This window comes from Pipistrellus kuhlii, unplaced genomic scaffold (assembly GCF_014108245.1).
Source record: "Pipistrellus kuhlii isolate mPipKuh1 unplaced genomic scaffold, mPipKuh1.p scaffold_m20_p_1, whole genome shotgun sequence".
Classification (NCBI taxonomy): domain Eukaryota; kingdom Metazoa; phylum Chordata; class Mammalia; order Chiroptera; family Vespertilionidae; genus Pipistrellus; species Pipistrellus kuhlii.
This window is the reverse complement of record NW_023425404.1, coordinates 83790592-83810504: the sequence shown is the minus strand read 5'-3', so window position 1 is coordinate 83810504 and position 19913 is coordinate 83790592. Positions and strand designations below refer to the sequence as shown.

At 35.4% G+C, this 19913-nt stretch overlaps 1 protein-coding gene across 7 annotated transcripts in view; it reads left to right on the top strand.

The window, feature by feature from the left end:
* ITGB1 (integrin subunit beta 1) overlaps positions 1–17613 on the top strand; it is a 59108-nt gene extending 41495 nt beyond the window's left edge. For 2 of the 7 annotated variants that reach the window (XM_036454025.2, XM_036454051.1), the window contains 8 exons: positions 2807–2947; positions 3119–3318; positions 5539–5777; positions 6001–6223; positions 6860–7092; positions 9273–9439; positions 10412–10492; positions 16403–17613. In XM_036454025.2, the coding sequence (XP_036309918.1) occupies positions 2807–2947; positions 3119–3318; positions 5539–5777; positions 6001–6223; positions 6860–7092; positions 9273–9439; positions 10412–10486 (1278 nt within the window). In that variant the 3' untranslated portion in view covers positions 10487–10492; positions 16403–17613. Of the gene's footprint in view, positions 1–2806; positions 2948–3118; positions 3319–5538; positions 5778–6000; positions 6224–6859; positions 7093–9272; positions 9440–10411; positions 10493–14771; positions 14787–16072; positions 16173–16402 lie in introns of all 7 variants that reach the window. The other 5 variants (XM_036454043.2, XM_045586222.1, XR_006742485.1 and 2 more) reach the window with 4 other exon arrangements.
* The last annotated feature ends 2300 nt before the right edge of the window (positions 17614–19913 follow it).

Below are 19913 nucleotides of genomic sequence, written 5' to 3'. Positions count from 1 at the left end.
CAGATGGCTGGCAGTTGTGGGCAATCAGGTCAGCAGGGGTGGGCAGTTGGTGGTGATCAGGCCTGCAGGGGAGGACAGTTAAGGGGTGACCAGACTGGCAGGGGAGGGCATTTTGGGGAACCAGGTCTGTAGGCAAGGGCAGTTGAGGGAGCCTGGACTGGCAGGGGTGGGCAGTTAAGGGTGACCAGGACAGCAGGGAAGGGAAGTTAAGGGTGACCAGGCAGGCAGGGGAGGGCAGTTGGGGGCTACTGGGCTGGCAGGGGTGGGCTGTTGGGGCTTACCGGGCCAGCGGGGGAGGGCAGTTGGTAGCAATGGGGCCAGCAGGGGAACAGTTAGGCATCGATCAGGCTGGCAGGGGAGTAGTTAGGGGATGATCAGGCTGGCAGGCAGAAGCAGTTAGGGGCAATCAGATAGGTGAGCCAGTTGGGAGCCAGCAGTCCTGGATTGTGAGAGGCATATCCGACTGCTAGTTTAGGCCCAGATTGTAGATGGTGCAGGCTAGGCTAAGGGACACCCCCTCCCCTCTAGTGCATGAATTTTGTACACTAGGCTTCTAGTCCTATATAATAAAAGGCTAATATCCAAAATAGACTGAATGGCGTAACAACCAGTTGCTATGATGCACACTGACTACCTGGGGGCAGACACTCAATGCAAGAGCTGCCCCTAGTGGTCAATGTGTTCCCACAGGGAGAGCGCAGTACAGCCGGAAGCCTGTCTCAGGGACATCCTCCAAGGGCCCCTAGACTGTGAGAGGATGCAGGCTGGCCTGAGGGACCCTCCCCTCCCCTCCCCAGTATATACTTGTCATGCACTGAGCCTCTAGTTATTTATATAGTCTAAACAAAGCAAAAATATAATAATATGATGAAGGCATGTGGTGAAAATGTCTTAAGTAAATAATGAATGTCGTTAAGTAAATAATCTTATTGGAAAGCAAATGGGAAATATAACTCACATTTAGATTTATAGGATTGCCTCAGTCTTCTTTTTCCTTCCCAAGAATCCTTTATAGGTTTACCTATTTTGATGCATTGTATTTTTGCCAATTTTTTTCTTGCCATATATTTAAGCAATATAGTTTTCTATTCTCAAGATGTGCATGTACTATAAAATATATGTAAAAACTTAAATATATATGACAACTATTTTAAAGGATTTATAAGATTTTTCCCCCCACACACATGGGAGGATGTTATATTGAAATTAAAAAGGAATTCTTTGCTTTGTCTATAGCTTAATCAGAGTACCTTTAGTGATACTCATTAAGTATTGGTTACAAATGCCTTCAGATTACTTAAAGTGATTAATAATCAATACTTAATGATCATTTAAATAATCTGAAGGCATTTGTAACATTATGGTAACCATTGTGTGCTATATACATTATCTCCTTTCCTTGACAAGTTGAATTTTAGGTATTTTTAAAATATATATTTTTAGTTCATGTCAGGGGTTCCGAAAATGTTTTAGGATGACCTACTCAAAAAGAGAGGTTTTTACAAACATTTTCAAGATTCTAGTTGTTTCATGTCTATAGTTCACCTTAATAGCATAAATTCCCATCCTTGCAGGACTGTGTACAAGCTATACCTTGCTGCTGCAACCTTTTGCATTTGTCCTAAGCATTCTCACATTCTAAAAAATCACTGGTTTGAAACCTTCTTACTTTGGAGCTATTGGTTTTTTTTGTTTGTTGTAGTTCTTTTGTGTTTTTGTGTGTGCATTTGTGGGTTTTTTTTGTTTTTGTTTTTTTTTTTCCAGAGCTACCATCATTTCTAAGGAAATTTGTTCTCACATGTAGTAGATTGTTTACCTTAGTCCCATGTTAGATGAAATCATAGGGTCATATTGGCAATGGGGAAAGAAAATTTTGGTTCTGAGTTCTTAGGAGTCCTCATAATTAATACTGTGTTTCCCCGAAAATAAGACATCCTCCGAAAATAAGACCTAGTGCATGGAAAAATAAGACATCCCCTGAAAATAAGATTAGCGCATCTTTGGGAACAAAAATTAATATAAGACACTGTCTTATTTTCGGGGAAACAGGGTATCAGGCTTCTGTGCTATATGATTATTAACATTTTAGTAATTAAAGCACAAATACTCTTACTTTTCAGTCATATGCATTATTTTGAAGAATTGGTTCTTATTAATTAGATTTTATTTCTCAAGGTTCTGTGTTTTCTAGGCACCCAGGATTTGGCTTCAAACATTTTATTTAAATGCCTAGAGACCCGGTGCAAAGATTCATGCACCAGTGGGGGTCCCTCAGACTTACCTGTGGGATTGGGCCGAAATTGGCTCTCCAACATCTACGGAGTGGTCCCAGATTGCAAGGGGGCACAGGCCAGGCCAAGGGATTTCTCCCCCCCCCCCCCCCCCCATGCACGATAAGGGCTGAGGAGGGAAGTAGGAGGTTGGCCAGCTTGGGAGGGACTATGAATGGGCTCTAGGCGTATCTGGCCCATCTTGCTCAGACTGATCAGCGATCAGCAGGACCCAGCAACAAGTTAACCTGCCAGTTGGAGTATCTTCCCCGTGATGGTCAGTACACGTCTTAGCGACTGGTCAACCAGTCAACTGTCCCTTGTTGATCAGTGCACATCATAATGAGTGGTTGAGCAGCCTTAGCATATCAATAGTGTATTAGGGTTTGATTGATCGAATGGATGACTGGACACTTAGCATATTAGGCTTTTATTATATAGGATACTGTTTTCTTAATGGACCCATTGGTTTTATGCATTCAACTTATAGTAGCATTTTGTTTGCCTTTCCTATGTGTAATTAGTCTTTGCTTTAGTCCCTTTCCTCAGAAGTAATATTGGAAAACAGCAAATTGCCAGAAGGAGTAACAATAAGTTATAAATCTTACTGCAAAAATGGGGTGAATGGAACAGGGGAAAATGGAAGAAAATGCTCCAATATTTCCATTGGAGATGAGGTAGGTTGTATAAACATTTTCTGAAGAAAAGGAAAAAAAATATTGCTGTTTTATATAAGCAATCAAGTTTATAATTTGAGAATAAAAGAAATGAGCTCTTTAAAATATTTTTAGTAGATTCAAATTGCTTAGTTGTTAACTTAAAACTTAATCTTGTTTTTTTCCTTTAAGGTTCAATTTGAAATTAGTATAACTTCAAATAAATGTCCAAATAAGAATTCTGAAACCATTAAAATTAAACCTCTGGGATTCACTGAAGAAGTAGAAATTATTCTTCAGTTCATCTGTGAGTGTGACTGCCAAAGTGAAGGCATTCCTAGCAGTCCAAAGTGTCACGAAGGGAATGGAACATTTGAGTGTGGAGCTTGCAGGTAAGCTGCAAGTGATTGGAGAAGTGTTGATTGTGTTGGAAACATATAGACAAGCTATGTTTTGGGACAACCAGAAAAAAAAAATCTATATGGAACAAATAAATGTTTTGTTTTAATTACTGTTGCTTATCACAAGATTAGTTTTATGATCTTGTATGTACTATTTATAGAAAGTTCTTTCTTGTCTTTTTTCTTAAGACTACTCTTTAAAATAAAAGCTTTTATAGCCATCCAAGGTATATTTAAAACAAACTGTTAAGGTAGCTTTTGGATTTCCTCTCCTATTATATAATAGCAATCTGAGTTTTCTAGAGCTAAATAGCTTATACTATAAATATGTTTATAAAGATATTTTGGAAAAATATACCAAAGTTATAATGGTGATTTTATCTGGGAAATGGAATTAGGAAGCAGTAAAGGATATTCACATATGAACATACTTCTGTATTGTTGGAATAATTTTTTAAAAATGAATACATTTGGCCCTAGTTGGTTTGGTACAGTGGATAGAGCATCAGCCTATGGACTGAAGGGTCCCAGGTTTGATCTTATCAAAGGCATATACTACCTAAGTTGCATGCTCAATCCCCGGCCCTGGTCAGGGCACATGCATCAAACCATCAATGTGTATAAAAAAAAAAAAAAATAAGTAAATGAAAGGATACAGTTTGCAAAATTAAAGAGAAAACAGTATTTCAGAACTTAGAATCAGTCGAAACCGGTTTGGCTCAGTGGATAGAGTGTTGGTCTGCGGACTGAAGAGTTCCTGATTCGATTCCGATCAAGGGCATGTACCTTCGTTGTGGGCACATCCCCAGTAGGAGGTGTACAGGAGGCAGCTGGTCGATGTTTCTCTCTCATCAATGTTTCTAGCTCTCTATCTCTCTCCCTTCCTCTCTGTAAAAAATCAATAAAATATATATTTTTTAAAAAGAATCAAATTAACTCTAATCATATTTTAAAATTTATTTTTACACTCAGGTTACTTTTTAATTAAAAGTTAAAATTAAACACTCCCCATTAAAATACCAACGGCATATTTCACTGACCTAGAACGAACTCTCCAAAAGTTCATTTGGAGCAATAAAAGTCCCCGAATAGCCACAGCAATCCTGAGAAAGAAGGGTAAAGTAGGAGGGATCTCAATACCAGACTTCAAACTGTATTACAAAGCCACTGTTCTCAAAACAGCCTGGTACTGGCAAAAGTTAAAATTAAAATACTCTAAAAAAGTCGTAGGAGGAAGGGAGAGTATTTTGATTAAAGTCAGCTCCAAATGGGCTCATAAGGGTTTTAATCATGAGGGGGAAAAATAAATTTATTTAATCATCAGTAATTAACTCAATTTTAAATAGCGATTAAAATGTTAAATTTTTTATTTTTCATGTACATATCGTGAGACATATAGACCTATTTTTAGTAAAATAATTCTTTAACTAAAAAAATTACCTTGAAAATGTTTTGCCTTCCTTCCCTTTATATTTACTAGATACAGAATTAGTGTATTCAGTGTCTGTAAGCATTAGGTGTTTTAAAAATATACAGTGTGTCCAAAAAGTCTGGACCCATAGGATATATTTATTTATTTATTTATTTATTTATTTATTATTTTTTAATATATTTTATTGATTTTTTACAGAGAGGAAGATAGAGGGATAGGGAGTCAGAAACATCAATGAGAGAGAATCATTGATCAGCTGCCTCTTGCACACCCCCCACTGGGGATGTGCCCGCAACCACTGTACATGCCCTTGACCGGGATCAAACCCGGGACCCTTCAGTCCGCAGGCCGATGCTCTATCCACTGAGCCAAACCGGTTTTGGCAGGATATATTTATTTTTAAACAGTATGTTCAAGTGATAAGCTCAGTGTTTTTCTTCAATCTCCATATACTTTTATAGTGTATTTATTGTACTTTTTTAGATTAACAGTTTGAAAATATATCCTTTAAAAATAAATTTATCCTGTTCCTAAATGTTTTATTCACCTGTTTATTGCTAGATTATATTTTCATGTTAATTAAAATGGTTACTCTCTTGAAGAAAGGGTTTTTCCTAGACCCTGCATCTGAACTTGAATGGCTGGTATGTGTGCATATGTAATATAATATAATTATAACTTAAAGATGATGTTCATAGTCTTATTTCCTCTCCCATTGTTTCTCACAGCTTAACTTGTTATTTCTTTTATGTAATTGAAATTTTGGACTCTTTCTTTAGATGCAATGAGGGACGTGTTGGCAGACATTGTGAATGTAGCACAGATGAAGTTAACAGTGAAGATATGGATGCCTATTGCAGGAAAGAAAACAGTTCAGAAATCTGTAGTAACAATGGGGAGTGTGTCTGTGGACAATGTGTTTGTAGGAAGAGGGATAATACAAACGAAATTTATTCTGGCAAATTCTGCGAGTGTGATAATTTCAACTGTGATAGATCCAATGGCTTAATTTGTGGAGGTGAGCAAGGGGTTATGAAAAATGGTTATAAAATGTGATCACCATCTAATATAATAAAAAAGTTCAAGTATGCTTGGTGAATAAATAAAAAAGGATAGCATTGAGAATCAGTTCATCTTTTACATAAACTTTCTTGGGCATTATTGCTTATTTTTGCTTTTAAATCATTGCTCTGATTTTTATGTTTTACCATTGTTAAGAGAAATTATATTTTTAATTTCAGGAAATGGTGTTTGCAAGTGTCGTGTATGTGAATGCAATCCTAACTACACGGGCAGTGCATGTGACTGCTCTCTGGACACAACTTCATGCATGGCCACAAACGGACAGATCTGCAATGGCCGGGGCGTGTGTGAGTGCGGTGCCTGTAAATGCACGGACCCCAAGTTTCAAGGGCCAACTTGTGAGATGTGTCAGACCTGCCTTGGTGTCTGTGCTGAGCATAAGTAAGTATTCCTGATTACTTGAAATAGTTGATATTTACTGTTTGTTACACTATTACTCCTAAATCCGGAACAGTACCTATAGTAACTTACACTGTAAATAAAGTTTCTGCCACACAGAAGCCTGCCTTTAAATCTTAAACATTCTTTCTCAATTGCTAGTGTTTGTCACATGATGTTGAAATGTGTCATCTAAGGATGGTACTGTTAATTTGCTGAATTTGCTATATAATCAAATCTATGTGGTGACTGTTGATGAATTAGCAATACCAGTTGCTTAATTAGCATCTTTTGACTTAGCACAATTGAAGGTTTTGCCCTTGAAGAACTGTTATTGTATCAACAACACATAGTTTAAGTTCCTTTGGTTTTATGTTATATACTTAATATCTGATAGGGCTAGTTTTATTTTACTATTTTATTTCTTTTTCGGGATTTTACTTTGAACTGTAATTATAGTTTCATTTGGGAAATTATATTTAGTTGCTCATTGAGAAATGTCATATGCCTCTTAATTTATTCAAATCTTTCGTAGCTCTTAGTTTAATTTGGTCAGATTTTGAGTCTAGCTCACAAAATAATCTTTAAGCAAATATTTTAAATAATAAAGGTTAAATGTAACAATTTGTGTTTTAACAGAGAATGTGTTCAGTGCAGAGCCTTCAATAAAGGAGAAAAGAAAGACACATGTGCACAGGAATGTTCCCATTTTAACATTACCAAGGTTGAAAGTCGGGACAAATTGCCTCAGCCAGGCCAGGTGGATCCCCTGTCCCACTGTAAGGAGAAGGATGTTGACGATTGCTGGTTCTATTTCACATATTCAGTGAATGGGAACAATGAGGCCATTGTACACGTTGTAGAGACTCCAGGTAGAAATCTGATCATTTCAAAATTCATTTTGTTTCCTTTTATGTCTTGTTTTTACTTCGTAGGCTTATTGGCAATCTCTCTAAAATCCAGGAATGGCTTCTACCTTTATTATTTTAGTTCATATTGTGACATTTTTTTATCTCAAAGTTTAAAAGAGTATTAACTATATAAGAAATGAGGAAAAGAGAAGGCAGGTTTTAAGTTTTATGAGTGAAGAGTTTGAAGATTAAGTGCAATAATCCATATTGGTGCAATGCTCATCACTTAGGGCATTTAGTAGGTATTCAGTAAGCGTTATCTCGTTATTGATGATATCTAACTTTGAACTTGAAATAGATTGGGACACTGAAAAAGATAATTTGTTAAGGGATATTATAAAGTATGAGTTTGTTCAGTTTCTCAGAAGATAAAGTATTTTTTGGTATTTCTATACACTTAAAAAATGTCTTTGGTTTTTTTGTGGGAATAAGTTTTCATTTCTCTTGGATAAATATTAGAAATGGATTTGGGAGATATATGTTATGTATATGTTTATAAGGAAGACCCAAACTGGGTTTAAAAGCCTGTACTATCTTGACTTTTCATATTTGTGTTTTATAGTAGTGTCTCCCAGTCTTTCCCTCTTGTCTTCTCATTTTGTTTAACAGGTTTGTTTTGTTTGTTTTTTAAACAGAAGCTTTACTTTTAATTGAACTATAATTTACCAAGTTTTTCTTTTATATATCTTGATTTTGTTATTTAATCTGAGAACTTAAGTTCATAAGGACTTTTCTCCTGTGTTTTCTTCTAGAAGTTTTATAGCTTTGCTTTTTTGTTTTGGTCTATACCCCTTTTTTAGTTAATCTTAGTTTATGGAGTGAGGTTTTAGTTTTTTTGCATATGAATCTCCAGTAGTTCTAGCACCATTTGTAAAAAAGACTAACCTTTCTTAACCTTTGTTAAAAAATGAGATAACTTTAGGTGTGTGGGCCTATTTCTGACTATATTTCAGTAATCGATGCAACTGTCTTTTAGCTAATATTATACTGTCTCAATTATTGTCACTTTATAGTACTCTTGAAGTCTGGTATTGTGAGTTGTCCAACTTTGTTCTTTTCCAAAAGTGAATGTAGATTATCCCAAAGAATCTATAAAATAGGCTCTAGAATTAACAAGTGAGTTGATAAGTGTTTTTGTAATATTTTCCTAGTTCTCTGCCTTTTTTGTAAATTTTAGAGCCTATATAATAAAAGGCTAATATGCAAATTGTCCCCTCTACTGGGAGTTCAACCAGGAGTTTGACGCAGGGACCAGCCAGCCACCTGAGGCCCCTCCTCCTGGCTGGCCCTGCCTCTTATCAACTTCCACCCCGGCCTGCTGAGCAGGATCAGCTCCAGTCTGTGTGGGCCGGTCAGACCCTGTCTGTCCACCAATTCATGCACTGGGTCTGTAGTCCTATATAATAAAAGGCTCACATGCAAAGAGAAAAACGGCAGGATGACCAGCCGCTATGATGCGCACTGACCACGGGGGCTGGGTGGGGGGGGGGCGGTGGGGCCGCAGACGCTTAATGCACTATCTGCCTCCTGGTGGTCAGTGCGCTCCTATAGGGGAAGCATTGCTCAGCCAGAAGCTGGGCTCATGACTGGTGAGTTCAATGGCACCTCCATGGCAGCGCTAAGTTGTCATATATCCCATGAGGGCTCCCTCTCTTCCCCTGAGAGTATGAATTTCATGCACTGGGCCTCTAGTATCTATATAAGTACTGCCAGGATTTTGATTGGGGTTGCATTGATCAAGTTAGAGGAAAATTGGTATTTTAACAGTGTTGTGTCTTCTTACCCATGAACATAGATTAATTTCTTTCACCAGTGTTTATTAATGATTAGCAAATGCAAAGTTGCATATATTTTGTTGGATTTATGACTTTTAAGCTATTGAGAGGATACTGTTCTAAAATTCAATTTCTATTATGTAAAAATAAATTTCTATATAACATACAGATATACATAATGATTTGTTGTTTATTAATCATGTAATCTGGGGCCTTGTCAACTCCTTAGTTCTAGAGTCTTTTTTTATAGATTCTTGTGATAATCTGCATTCTTTTTATATGTGACTGCCCTGTTCTTTGTAGTTTTGGCTTTATTCTGCACACATTAATCCCTCGTATACTCAGTTTTTTCTTCATATTTTATAGAGTGTCCCACTGGTCCAGACATCATCCCAATTGTAGCTGGTGTGGTTGCTGGAATTGTTCTGATTGGTCTTGCATTGCTGCTGATTTGGAAACTTTTAATGATAATTCACGACAGAAGGGAATTTGCCAAATTTGAAAAGGAAAAGATGAATGCCAAATGGGACACGGTAAGTTGCAGTGATAAAGTAAGGTCAGTGATAAAGTAAGAGTAATACTTCTGAGACTTGTTTATTAAATCTAAAACTGATTATTAAAGCCCTCACTAAGTGTTTTATTCCTCTGTAAGTTCATTATTCAGAGAACTTACATTTAATGAAGAAGCAAAACATCTTAAATATATTCCATTAAAATAAAATACTGTATGAATGTATCTTCTGGTTACTGTGGTCATTATTTTTACTTCCTTAAAATTTTGGTCTTAAATTTATTCTGCCTTTTTAATCTCATGTAAATTAGAATCCTATACAATGGAAAGATTTTCCTCTCTCCCCCCCTTCCCCTCTCTTTCTTTCTCTCTCTCTCTCTCTCTCTCTCTCTCTCTCTCTCTCTTTTTTTTTTCTCAACAAAGAACCTTAAGTAGAAAGCAGCCAGACTCAAGGCTATATACTGTATGATTCTATTTATATGACATTCTGGAAAAGGCAAAACTATAGGGCAGAGAGCAGATCTGGGTTGAAATGGGGGTCATCTTCTTGGGATGACCTTAATTGTGGGTATGTTTATGCATTTGAGAAGTAATGAACCTGTACTTTAAAAGAGATAAATTTACCCTCTGTGAATTATGACTCAATAAACCTTACTTTATAAAACCTTTTGAAAGCTGTTAGTGGCTGAAAGTTTGTGCTAGCGTTGGCTTTGAAATTTGAAGTCAGAGGTGGGATGACCAGATGTTGGCACTTGTGTGTATTTGTCTTTTGGTAAAGGAAGGCTATGACAATTTTCAGTATTTTTAAATTATAAATGGACTTTAGTCATTTGCATTATAGTACAATTTGCTGGGGTTTAAAAAAATAATTTCAGAAGTATAAAAATAGTAAAGTTAGTAAAATAGTAAAAATTTTCCTTTATAGTATTTAAAAATTACACTTGTCATTTTTTTTTTCTGATGAAATCATTAGAAACTATTTCTTTTACTTTAGCAAGAAAATCCGATTTACAAGAGTCCTATTAATAATTTCAAGAATCCAAACTATGGACATAAAGCTGGTCTCTAAGTTGCCGTTCGTATTTTCTTTCTTTTTCTGTCTTTGCATGTGAACTTTTATTCTTTTTGATTGCACTGTGTGTCCTTTATCACTATTGCTATTTTTTTTTTTTAAAGTCTGGCTTTATTTATATGACTATACTATGGCTGTGTGTGTGTGTTTGTGTGTGTGTGTGTGTGTATTAATTTAGAGTTAGTATTTAGAAGGGTTTTAAAAAATGGGCTAGAAGCAGCAGCTGTGTTGTGAAAAGAGAATGTGCTTTGTGGTCAGACTGACTAGGGTGAAATCCCAGCTCTTCCACTAAGTAGAATAGCTGTGAGTCCCTCACTTTCTAGCGCTTTAGTTTTCCATATTTTTAACAAGGAGTCAGTAATAATGTCTGTTGTGTAATGTTATTGTTTTTAACTGATATGATAGCAGCATGTCAGTTATTACCCTCATTACAGACCAATAGTTTGGAAATGATTATTTATCATATGCATGTTTTAGGTAAAATAGTAAAAAATGAATGTGATATCTCAATTGGAAAATAGAAAAAGATGGATATAACCGGGCATAACATTGTTGGTTCTAGAACTATTTTGAGATTCTTTATTCTTGATTGTAAATTGAAATTCTATTAATAACCAGAAGACCTTCTATTTATATAGGTCATATATATATATATAAAATTTTTGAATGAGTCTAATATTTAAATCTAATATTGAACTTTAAAAATAAAAACTAACAAAGACTTGTAAGAGAAAAAATCCTATCACAGTTTTAATTAAAACTTAGATATTTTTATAGTTATAACTAGAGGCCCAGAGAATGAAATTCATGCACAGAGGGGGAGGGGGCCTCAGCCCGACCTGCACCTCTCTAATCCAGGACCTCTCAGGGGATGTCCTACTGATGACTTAGGCCTGCTGTTTGCAGGGCCCACTTGGCCACTCCCAGATCACTGCAGTTATGGCCAAGCAGGTGCTCTTCTCAGAGGCCGCCCCTTAGGACTGGAGGACTTCAGCAGGGCTGAGAGTGAGAGGACTGGGCGCCACCATCTTTTGTGATGGAGTGGCGGTTAATTTGCATATTACTCTTTTATTAGGTAGGATAAGGTTTGCTTATCCTCTAAGCTAGGGCCAGTTATTTTTATGAGTCTACGTTATACCTGGATGACAAATTAATCAACTCTTGTCAGTAGTGGACAGGATTCTTCCTTATATCTGAATTTTCATGAAATGCTTCTAACATAAAACTCTGTTATAAAAGCATTGTGATTAGAACAGATTCTCCTGACCGGTTATTCAGAAATCTTTTTTCCTTTCTTATCTTTTTTTATTTCACATGTGAGGAAACTAAGGCACAAAAAGGATTAGGTAACTTGACCCAGGTTTATATCTGGTTAGTGGAAGAGCTGAGATTCAAACCCAGGTATTTGGGGTCCAGCTCATGGTATCCACTACATTGTACTGGTAGCAATCACATATTCTTCAGGAGACTATTTCTTGGTTAAGAAGAGATAGATCACTCTTTGTAGAGAATTATTAAGCTTTTTTTTTTTAGAATTATTGAGCTTTTTGACATTTGTTGTAACTTAGGGTAACACTACTGTGTTGGGCAAACATAGTAATGGGGAAAGCACTTTAGTACATTGAAACCAACAGTAGTTTTTCTTATAAAATAATAATAAGTAAGATATTAATATAGAAATGTTTAAAAAAAAACATAAAGGAAGTATCAGTAATAGAAACCATTACTGGTCCGATTTTCCTTTTATTTCAAAGCAGATTTTAAAACTTTTGAAATGACAAAGTTAAATTTGATGCCAGCAAATTATAGTCAGATTCATATATGGATACATTGGTCCGTTTTCATATTAGTCTGAGAATTGTCACTGTTTTTCTTATCTAATACTTTCCAGAAAGTTATTTTGCTTAACTTCTTCCCTCCCTCCCTTCCTTCTTCCTTTCTGTGTTAGGTCAGAAGCTGTCAAAGATTGATAATTTCATATGATTACTTCTCATAGAAGAGAAAATTCTATATGTCCTACTGAAAGGTGAAATTTTCACCTTCGCGGTATATTAAATTGTATTTTGAAGAAAATTACCAGTATTAGTGAAACTTAATGTCTGTATTGCTAACTTAATTTTTGGCTAATATGTTATTTTTTTTCAACAAAGATAAGCATTTTTGGATAATTCAAGAAGCAAAAGTAAAATGTCTATTCATTAGTGAAATCCAGACAAACAGAATGGTAGTGTGAGGTGGTAAATTATTTTGAACTTTCTCAATAAAAGTTAAAGTAGAAATAAATAATAAAAATTAGAATAAGTCAAGGCTTGTAAAGAACGTATCTGATATGGGACCAAATTTTGCTAATCTATTATGTTATTAATGTATTTTGGATAATGGGCAGCCACTGTAATTATTTTAACACATAAGACTCATGTAGGGACATTAGAAAAATCAAATTATTAACTTTATAATTGTTAAGGTGATTTCAAAAATTGACTCGTTTACCCTCCTCTGGTGTTAATGTAAATGCATTCCTAATCGTCCACAGTGTGCATTGTAAATCTAATATATTTTATAGGGGTGATTCTGTAGCTGCCCTTGTCAGCTATTCGATCGATAGAGTGTGCACAAAGACGAAATTTTACTGAATATAATCCTATTCTTTTGACTTAAATAGGCTTTGTATTTTTGTTGGGATAGTGGTGGGATTGCATTCTGAACAATGAAAACTAATATAAATTATTTTAGTTTACCTCCATTTAAAATGATGCCTAATGTAGATTAGTTTCAGTTTACCTCTAACCTTGCATGTTGAATTTTTGTTTGAGTGGACTTTGAAATAATAAATATAAATGTTTGTATATATGAAAAGGCACACTGTTCTCCAGAGGTAAGATCTGCTATATAAATTGCATTTTGAGCTCATCAGTAACAACAAGTGTTTTTTCCTCTTTTGTTTTTTGTTTCCTGCGTTGTTTTGTTGTTTTGTTTTTGTACCTCCTTTACGATTCTTAAGTATTAAATATTAGATTTACTTAATGCACTTATTTTAAACTAGAGTTCCAGTGCACCAGTGGGGTCCCTCAGCCTGGCCTGTGGGATTGGGCCAAAACCTGCTCTCCAACATCCCCTGAGGGGTCCCTGATTGCGAGAGGCTACAGGCCAGGCTGATGGATACACACTCCCCACCCCCTACCACCACTATAGTGCACGATTGGGGCCTCGGGAGAGACTGCAGGGAGACTCTAGGGAGTGCCTGGCCTGTCTTGCTCAGTCCTGATCAACTGGACCCTAGCAGCAAGCTAACCTACCAGTCAGAATGTCTGCCCCCTAGTGGTCAGTGCATGTCATAGCAAGTGGTTGAGTTGCCATAGCATATCATTAGCATATTACACTTTGATTGGTTGACTGGACACTTAGCATATTAGGCTTTTATTATATAGGATAAACTTAAGGAAATGGTTATTTATCTTCCCAGCATATTTGAAAGAATGGGTAATATTACATGCAGATAGGAAGGTAAGTGTAACTTATTTGTGCTTTATAACTTGTTAAGAATGTAGTTGTGAGGTTCCAATTTCCTATCTCCATTGTGAAGTGTCTGTTGTAATTTTCTGATAGAGAATTATTTGCCTGTATTTCTTGGCTTTCAAGTCTACTTCAGTTTATAAGAACAGGAGAAAAAAGAATGCTTGTTATAGCAGATATTTGAATGTACCAGATAGCATGAGACTTTCTTAAGAAAATGGTAGTGTGAGATTGTACATTATTTTCCTTTTTATTTTTCTTAACCTGAGCTTCCCTGGCTATCATGAATGTTTTTCTTTTCCTTTTCTTTCCTTTTTTTTTTTTTTTTTCTTAGTTGTTTTTCTGCTTAAAACATCACTAAACATATTTTTGGATCTTGAGAAATCTTTTGTATTTATGACTTCGATTTGTTTACTAGACTTAATTTCATTGCTCCTTATTAAAATATACTATTGCAATAAAACTAAGACACTTCCCAGTACAATATTGAAGAATAACAACTATTTTCTGAAGAATGATAATCATGTTTGTTAACATTCTAAGCAAATTTGGTGACTTGGTGGAGGCTCAGCACCATCAGTGACACTGACAACCTTACCTCAGAACTCTAAATCAGTAACACTTTTGGAATAACCTCAGGAGAACAGTTCCCCTTCCTCACAAAAATTAAAGCAAGGACTCGTATTAATTATCAAGCACCTTCTGTGCACCATAAAGGGTTAAGAATTGGGCTGTTGGTGGCAAAATAGTTAACTCTTTCTTTAAAAAGGCATTCAAAATTACTATTGGGTCGGCAACTAAGTACTTGCGGATTTTTTAAAGAAAATCAAAGACAATTTTTTCATGGAACTAAATAACTTTATTCTGTAATGTATTGCCCATTTTGATCAATGACCTTTTACCATCTTTCAGGCAGCATCATAATCCCACGTTCAAAAAACTTCTGGTTTTTATTAGCAAAAAACTGAATCAGGTACGATTTGACATCATCATCATTATTGAAATTTTTACCATTCAAGGAGTTTTGTAAAGATCGAAACAAAAAGTAATCAGATGGTGCAAGGTCAGGACTATATGGTGGATGTGGCAAAACATCCCAACCAAGCTCCATTAATTTTTGCCGAGTGACCAAAAATGTGTGTGGCCTTGCATTGTCATGATGGAATACAACACCTTTTCGATTTGTCAATTCGGGCCGCTTTTCTTCAACTGCATTGTTTAATTTCGTTAGTTGTTCAATGTAGACATCAGAATTGATCGTTCGGTTGGGTGGTAAGAGTTCAAAGTAGACAATTCCTTTGTAATCCCACCAAACTGATAACAAAACCTTCTTTTGATGAATATCAGCTTTTGATGTTGTTTGAGTTGGTTCACCTGGCCTGCTCCACGATCTTTTCTGCTTGATATTGTTGTAAACAACCCATTTTTCATCGCCAGTTATCAGTCGTTTTAAAAATGGATCATTTTCATTACGTTTCTTTAGCAAAACGCAGCTGCTAATGCGTTGCGTTAACTGTGATTCTTTCAGTTCGTGAGGAACCCATGTATCGAGTTTTTGAACATAGCCAAGTTGTTTTAAGTGATTTTCAATGCATGTATGTGATACATGAAGCTTCTCTGCAATCTCACGTGTTGTACTGTGACAGTCCGAATTGATTATTGCTTTGATTAGGGCGTCATCAACTTCAACTGGACGACCAGAGCGTTTTTCATCTTTGAGTGAAAAATCACCAGAACGAAATTTGGCAAACCAATTTTGACACTGCCGTTCTTTTAAGGCTTCGTCACCATAAACAGCACATAACTTTTTATGAGCTTGCAATGCGTTTTTCCCTTGTGGAAATAAAAAAGCAAAATATGACGAAAATGTTCCTTTTGATTTTCCATTTTTCAATGAACGCCAAACGAAAACTACAAAACAGATCAAAAAACTTTTTTCACTGATTAACAGCTGAATAGCCAACTACCAAATAACAAAATGTGTTTTACATTTGTACTACGTCTGCAAACCTAAAAATTCAACTGAAGCCATATGTGTGTGAAACCCGCAATTACTTAGCTGCCGACCCAATAAAAGAAACCATAACAGCACATTCTCTACTATGGAGGATATTCTCCAGTCAACTCCAGTAAAGAATGGACTCAGGAATGAAATAATACGAGTTCCTAGGTATACCTTTAGATCTATAGAGCAAAGTTTTCACTATACATATTTGCATAAACTTTTATTTGTACTTTAAAAATAATTTTCATGTGTTATTTCTATCAATAAAATGGAAACAACTTCTGAAAATGACTTTATATTGACCTTATAGCTTATATTGTTTTATAAAATAATATTACATGATTTTAGTAGAGTAACTGATCATTTTTCTCTCTTTTTTTTTTTTTTTTTTTTAGGGTGAAAATCCTATTTATAAGAGTGCCGTGACAACCGTTGTCAATCCGAAGTATGAGGGAAAATGAGCACTATCTATACCAATTTTACAGCATTGAATGCAAAATAGCGAATTTCATAGTCACAGAGGAAGGTAGCTTTAGGGAATTGTTTCCATGGATTTTACTCATGTAGGTTTTGAAAATGTATATAATATGTATAATTAAAAATGTTTTTTGTTATTTTGAAAATAATATTATAATCAATGCCAGGGACTGACATAATACTTGAGACAGGATGGTTATCCTTGTCAGCTAAGGTCACGTTGTGCCTTTTTTACCTTTTCTTCCTGGAGTATTGAAATTAAGCTCTTATTTGACTAAGTGCTATTTCTAGAATGATTGAAAGAACCCGTAGTTAAAGTAGTGAGTATGCTGAGAGTTTCTTTTAATCAAGTATTCAAACTGACTTTTAACTTTACAGATATGTCAGGTTTCAGTTATAAAAAAAAACAAAAACACAAAGTAAATCATCTTACTAACTGGCTTAGAAATTATTTTAAATTTATTTTGCTATTTTCCTATTAGAATGATTAATGGCATATCTGCAAGATGAATGAATATATTAGGAGTTAGTTGTATAAAATAGTTTTTGAAATGTTTGATATACAAAAGCCATGGGAAAATGTTAGGATGGGGAAAAACAGCCTGAAAATCTGTGTGCCATTTTAAGAATTACTTAATTCTTGGAATTTTCATGCATTCTCTCTATAAATTCAAGCCTTGGATAAAAATATTGGTAATTTTTCTGCAAAAAAGTCCTTAATTTATCATTATTTACCTAATGGCCTTAATTTACATAGTATTTTTTTAATTGGTAACTTTTGGGTTATTTTGTTTAAAGCCTGGTGCTTTTTATCACCACTTCTAATCATTTTACGTATTTACAATTTTGAGGTAAGACTTTTTCAATTAGTACTTTAATTAGTAGCTGTAAATTTGCCTTTTTAATGAACATGTGAAGTTAGCTTAAGCAACAGCTATCACTGTGCCAGTCATACTTTCAGTTAGTGCTGTATAACAGACCACTGTACATTTACTCCTCACTGTTTGAGTTGCCCATTTTGTTTCATAATGGTCACATTCTTATTTTAAATGTCTTTTAATTTTAATAGTTCACTTTTTACAATGCTGTTTACTGAAGTTATTTATTAAATAAAAATACATAAAATAAATTGGGTATTTTCATTCTGTATTGATATATTTTGTAGTTTGTTTGCATGGCATTTTTATAGATTAAAAAGGTTGATGTAAAAGGTTTCTGGTTGATGGTTATTTTAGTTAAAAAGCTAAAATAACCCTGGCCAGGTGGCTCAGTTGGTTGGAGTGTTATCCCAAGAATCAAAATGTTTTGGATTCAATTCATGGTCAGGGCACATATCTAGGTTGCAGTTTGATTTCTGGTTGGGGCACATATGGGACGCATACTCTCACATCAATGTTTCTGTCTCACTTCCTCTCTCTCTAAAAATCAATAATAAAAACATCTTTGTGTGAATTTTAAAAAATAAAAAAGCTAAAGCATAGTTTTTTTTAAAAAAAAAAAAAAGGAAAGAAAAGAAAAGATGTGCTAGAGAAAAAAGTTTTACCAGAGAATCAAATTCCTCCTTTGATCATGGGAGTGGAGTCTTAAAATATTTTTAGAAAAATAATTTTTTAAAATAAATCTTTATTGTTCATGTTATTACAAATCTTCATTTTTTTTCCTCTCCATTGCTCCCCTCCTCTAGGTTCCCATCCCACCCTCTGTCCTTTCCCCATAGAAAAGTAATTTTCTAAGATTCATGCAGAAAAATGAATAGGTTTTATTGGCATGAAATTATATTTCTTGGATTATGAATTCTCATGGCCCTTCACCCAGACCTAAGAAAGGTGCTGCTGGATTTCCAGGAGAGCCAAAAGGAACCCCAAAGTGTCACTTTCATTTTGGAGCTGAATCCATTACAATCAGTCCAGATTCTGTCCATTGTGTGGATCCCATAAGCCACATGGGAAAATGCTGGAGAGTGTGCCCCGGCAACAGGAATCACAGGCAAATGGGAGAGGCGAGAGCCAAGAGAGCCAAAGTGAATTCCCTTTGTTCAGAAGTTTAAATAATCCAGGTTTTATATTTAACCTGCAGTGGCCATGCCTATTCTGGCCAATTACCTGTTCCCAAGTGTGATTGATGGGAAAGCACCTTCCTATAACACTGAGACCTTACTGGGCACGTGTCCAAATTGCCTTTGTCCAGTACCTTCTCCCAGTGATCAGTAGGGAGTGTGAAATTAGTAAAGCAGTATAAATGGCATGCTTGTATTATCTAGTCTTCCCTTTAATCCTTTCTATTAAATAATTAGTAGAGCATTATAATAGTACCAATAATTAATATTGAAAAATAGATTTTTAAGACTATCATTCAGCCCTCTAAATAATATTGGATAAATCTTCATTTCTTTCTCCAATTCTACCACCTACAGTAGGAAAACAGTCACCAACCTTTCAGACCTCACAGACCACCAGTGGTCCACAGAATACCAATTTGTGACCACTACACTAGGAGATAATGTTTCATCCCCATATTAATGTAAAATTAACTTCTTTTTTAGTTTTTCCTTTTTAAAACAATTTTTTTCAATTACAGTTGATATACATTATTTTGTACAACACATGATTAGCTATAACCATGAAGTGATCACCTGATAGATCTAGTACCTATCTGATACCATATATAATTATTACAGTATTATTGACTACTAGAGGTCCAGTGCACAAATTCTTCTACAGTTGTGGTCCCTTGGCTTGGTGATTGGGGCCGATCAGGGCCAATGGGGGCCAGTCGCTGGGGAGGAACCACAGGAGGTTGGCCGGCTGGCAGGAAGACTACAGGATGTGTCCAGCCTTCTCACCCAGTCCCAATCAGCTTGACCCCAGCGGCAAGCTACCTACTGCCTCCTGATGGTTAGTGTGCATCATAGCAACTCGTCAAGTGGTTGACCAAATGGTCAACTATTCAGTCAGACACTTTCTGTTCTGTCTGTTCATTTGTTTTTTTAGGTATCACATATAAGTGAACTCATGTCTTATTTTACTGAATACAATACCCTCTAGATCCATCCATGTGGTTGCAGAAGATAAGATTTCATTCTCTTTTATGGCTCTATCATGTTCCATTGTATATATTCATAATTTCTTTATCCATTCATCTATTAATGGACACTTAGGTTTCATTCATATGTTGGCTATTGTAAATAATGCTGTAGTGCTCGCTTCAGCACATATACTAAAATAATACTGCAATAAACATATGTCTTTCCTATTCAGTGTTTTGTTTTCTGCGGGGAATAAATGCCTGGAAGTGGAATTGCTGGGTCCTTCTATTTTTCTGGTTATAGACTTTATTTTAAAGTATTTTATCAGGTGTAAGTATGGCTACTCCATGATTTTTTTAAATTACCATTTTCATAAAATACCTTTTCCATTCCTTTATTGTCAT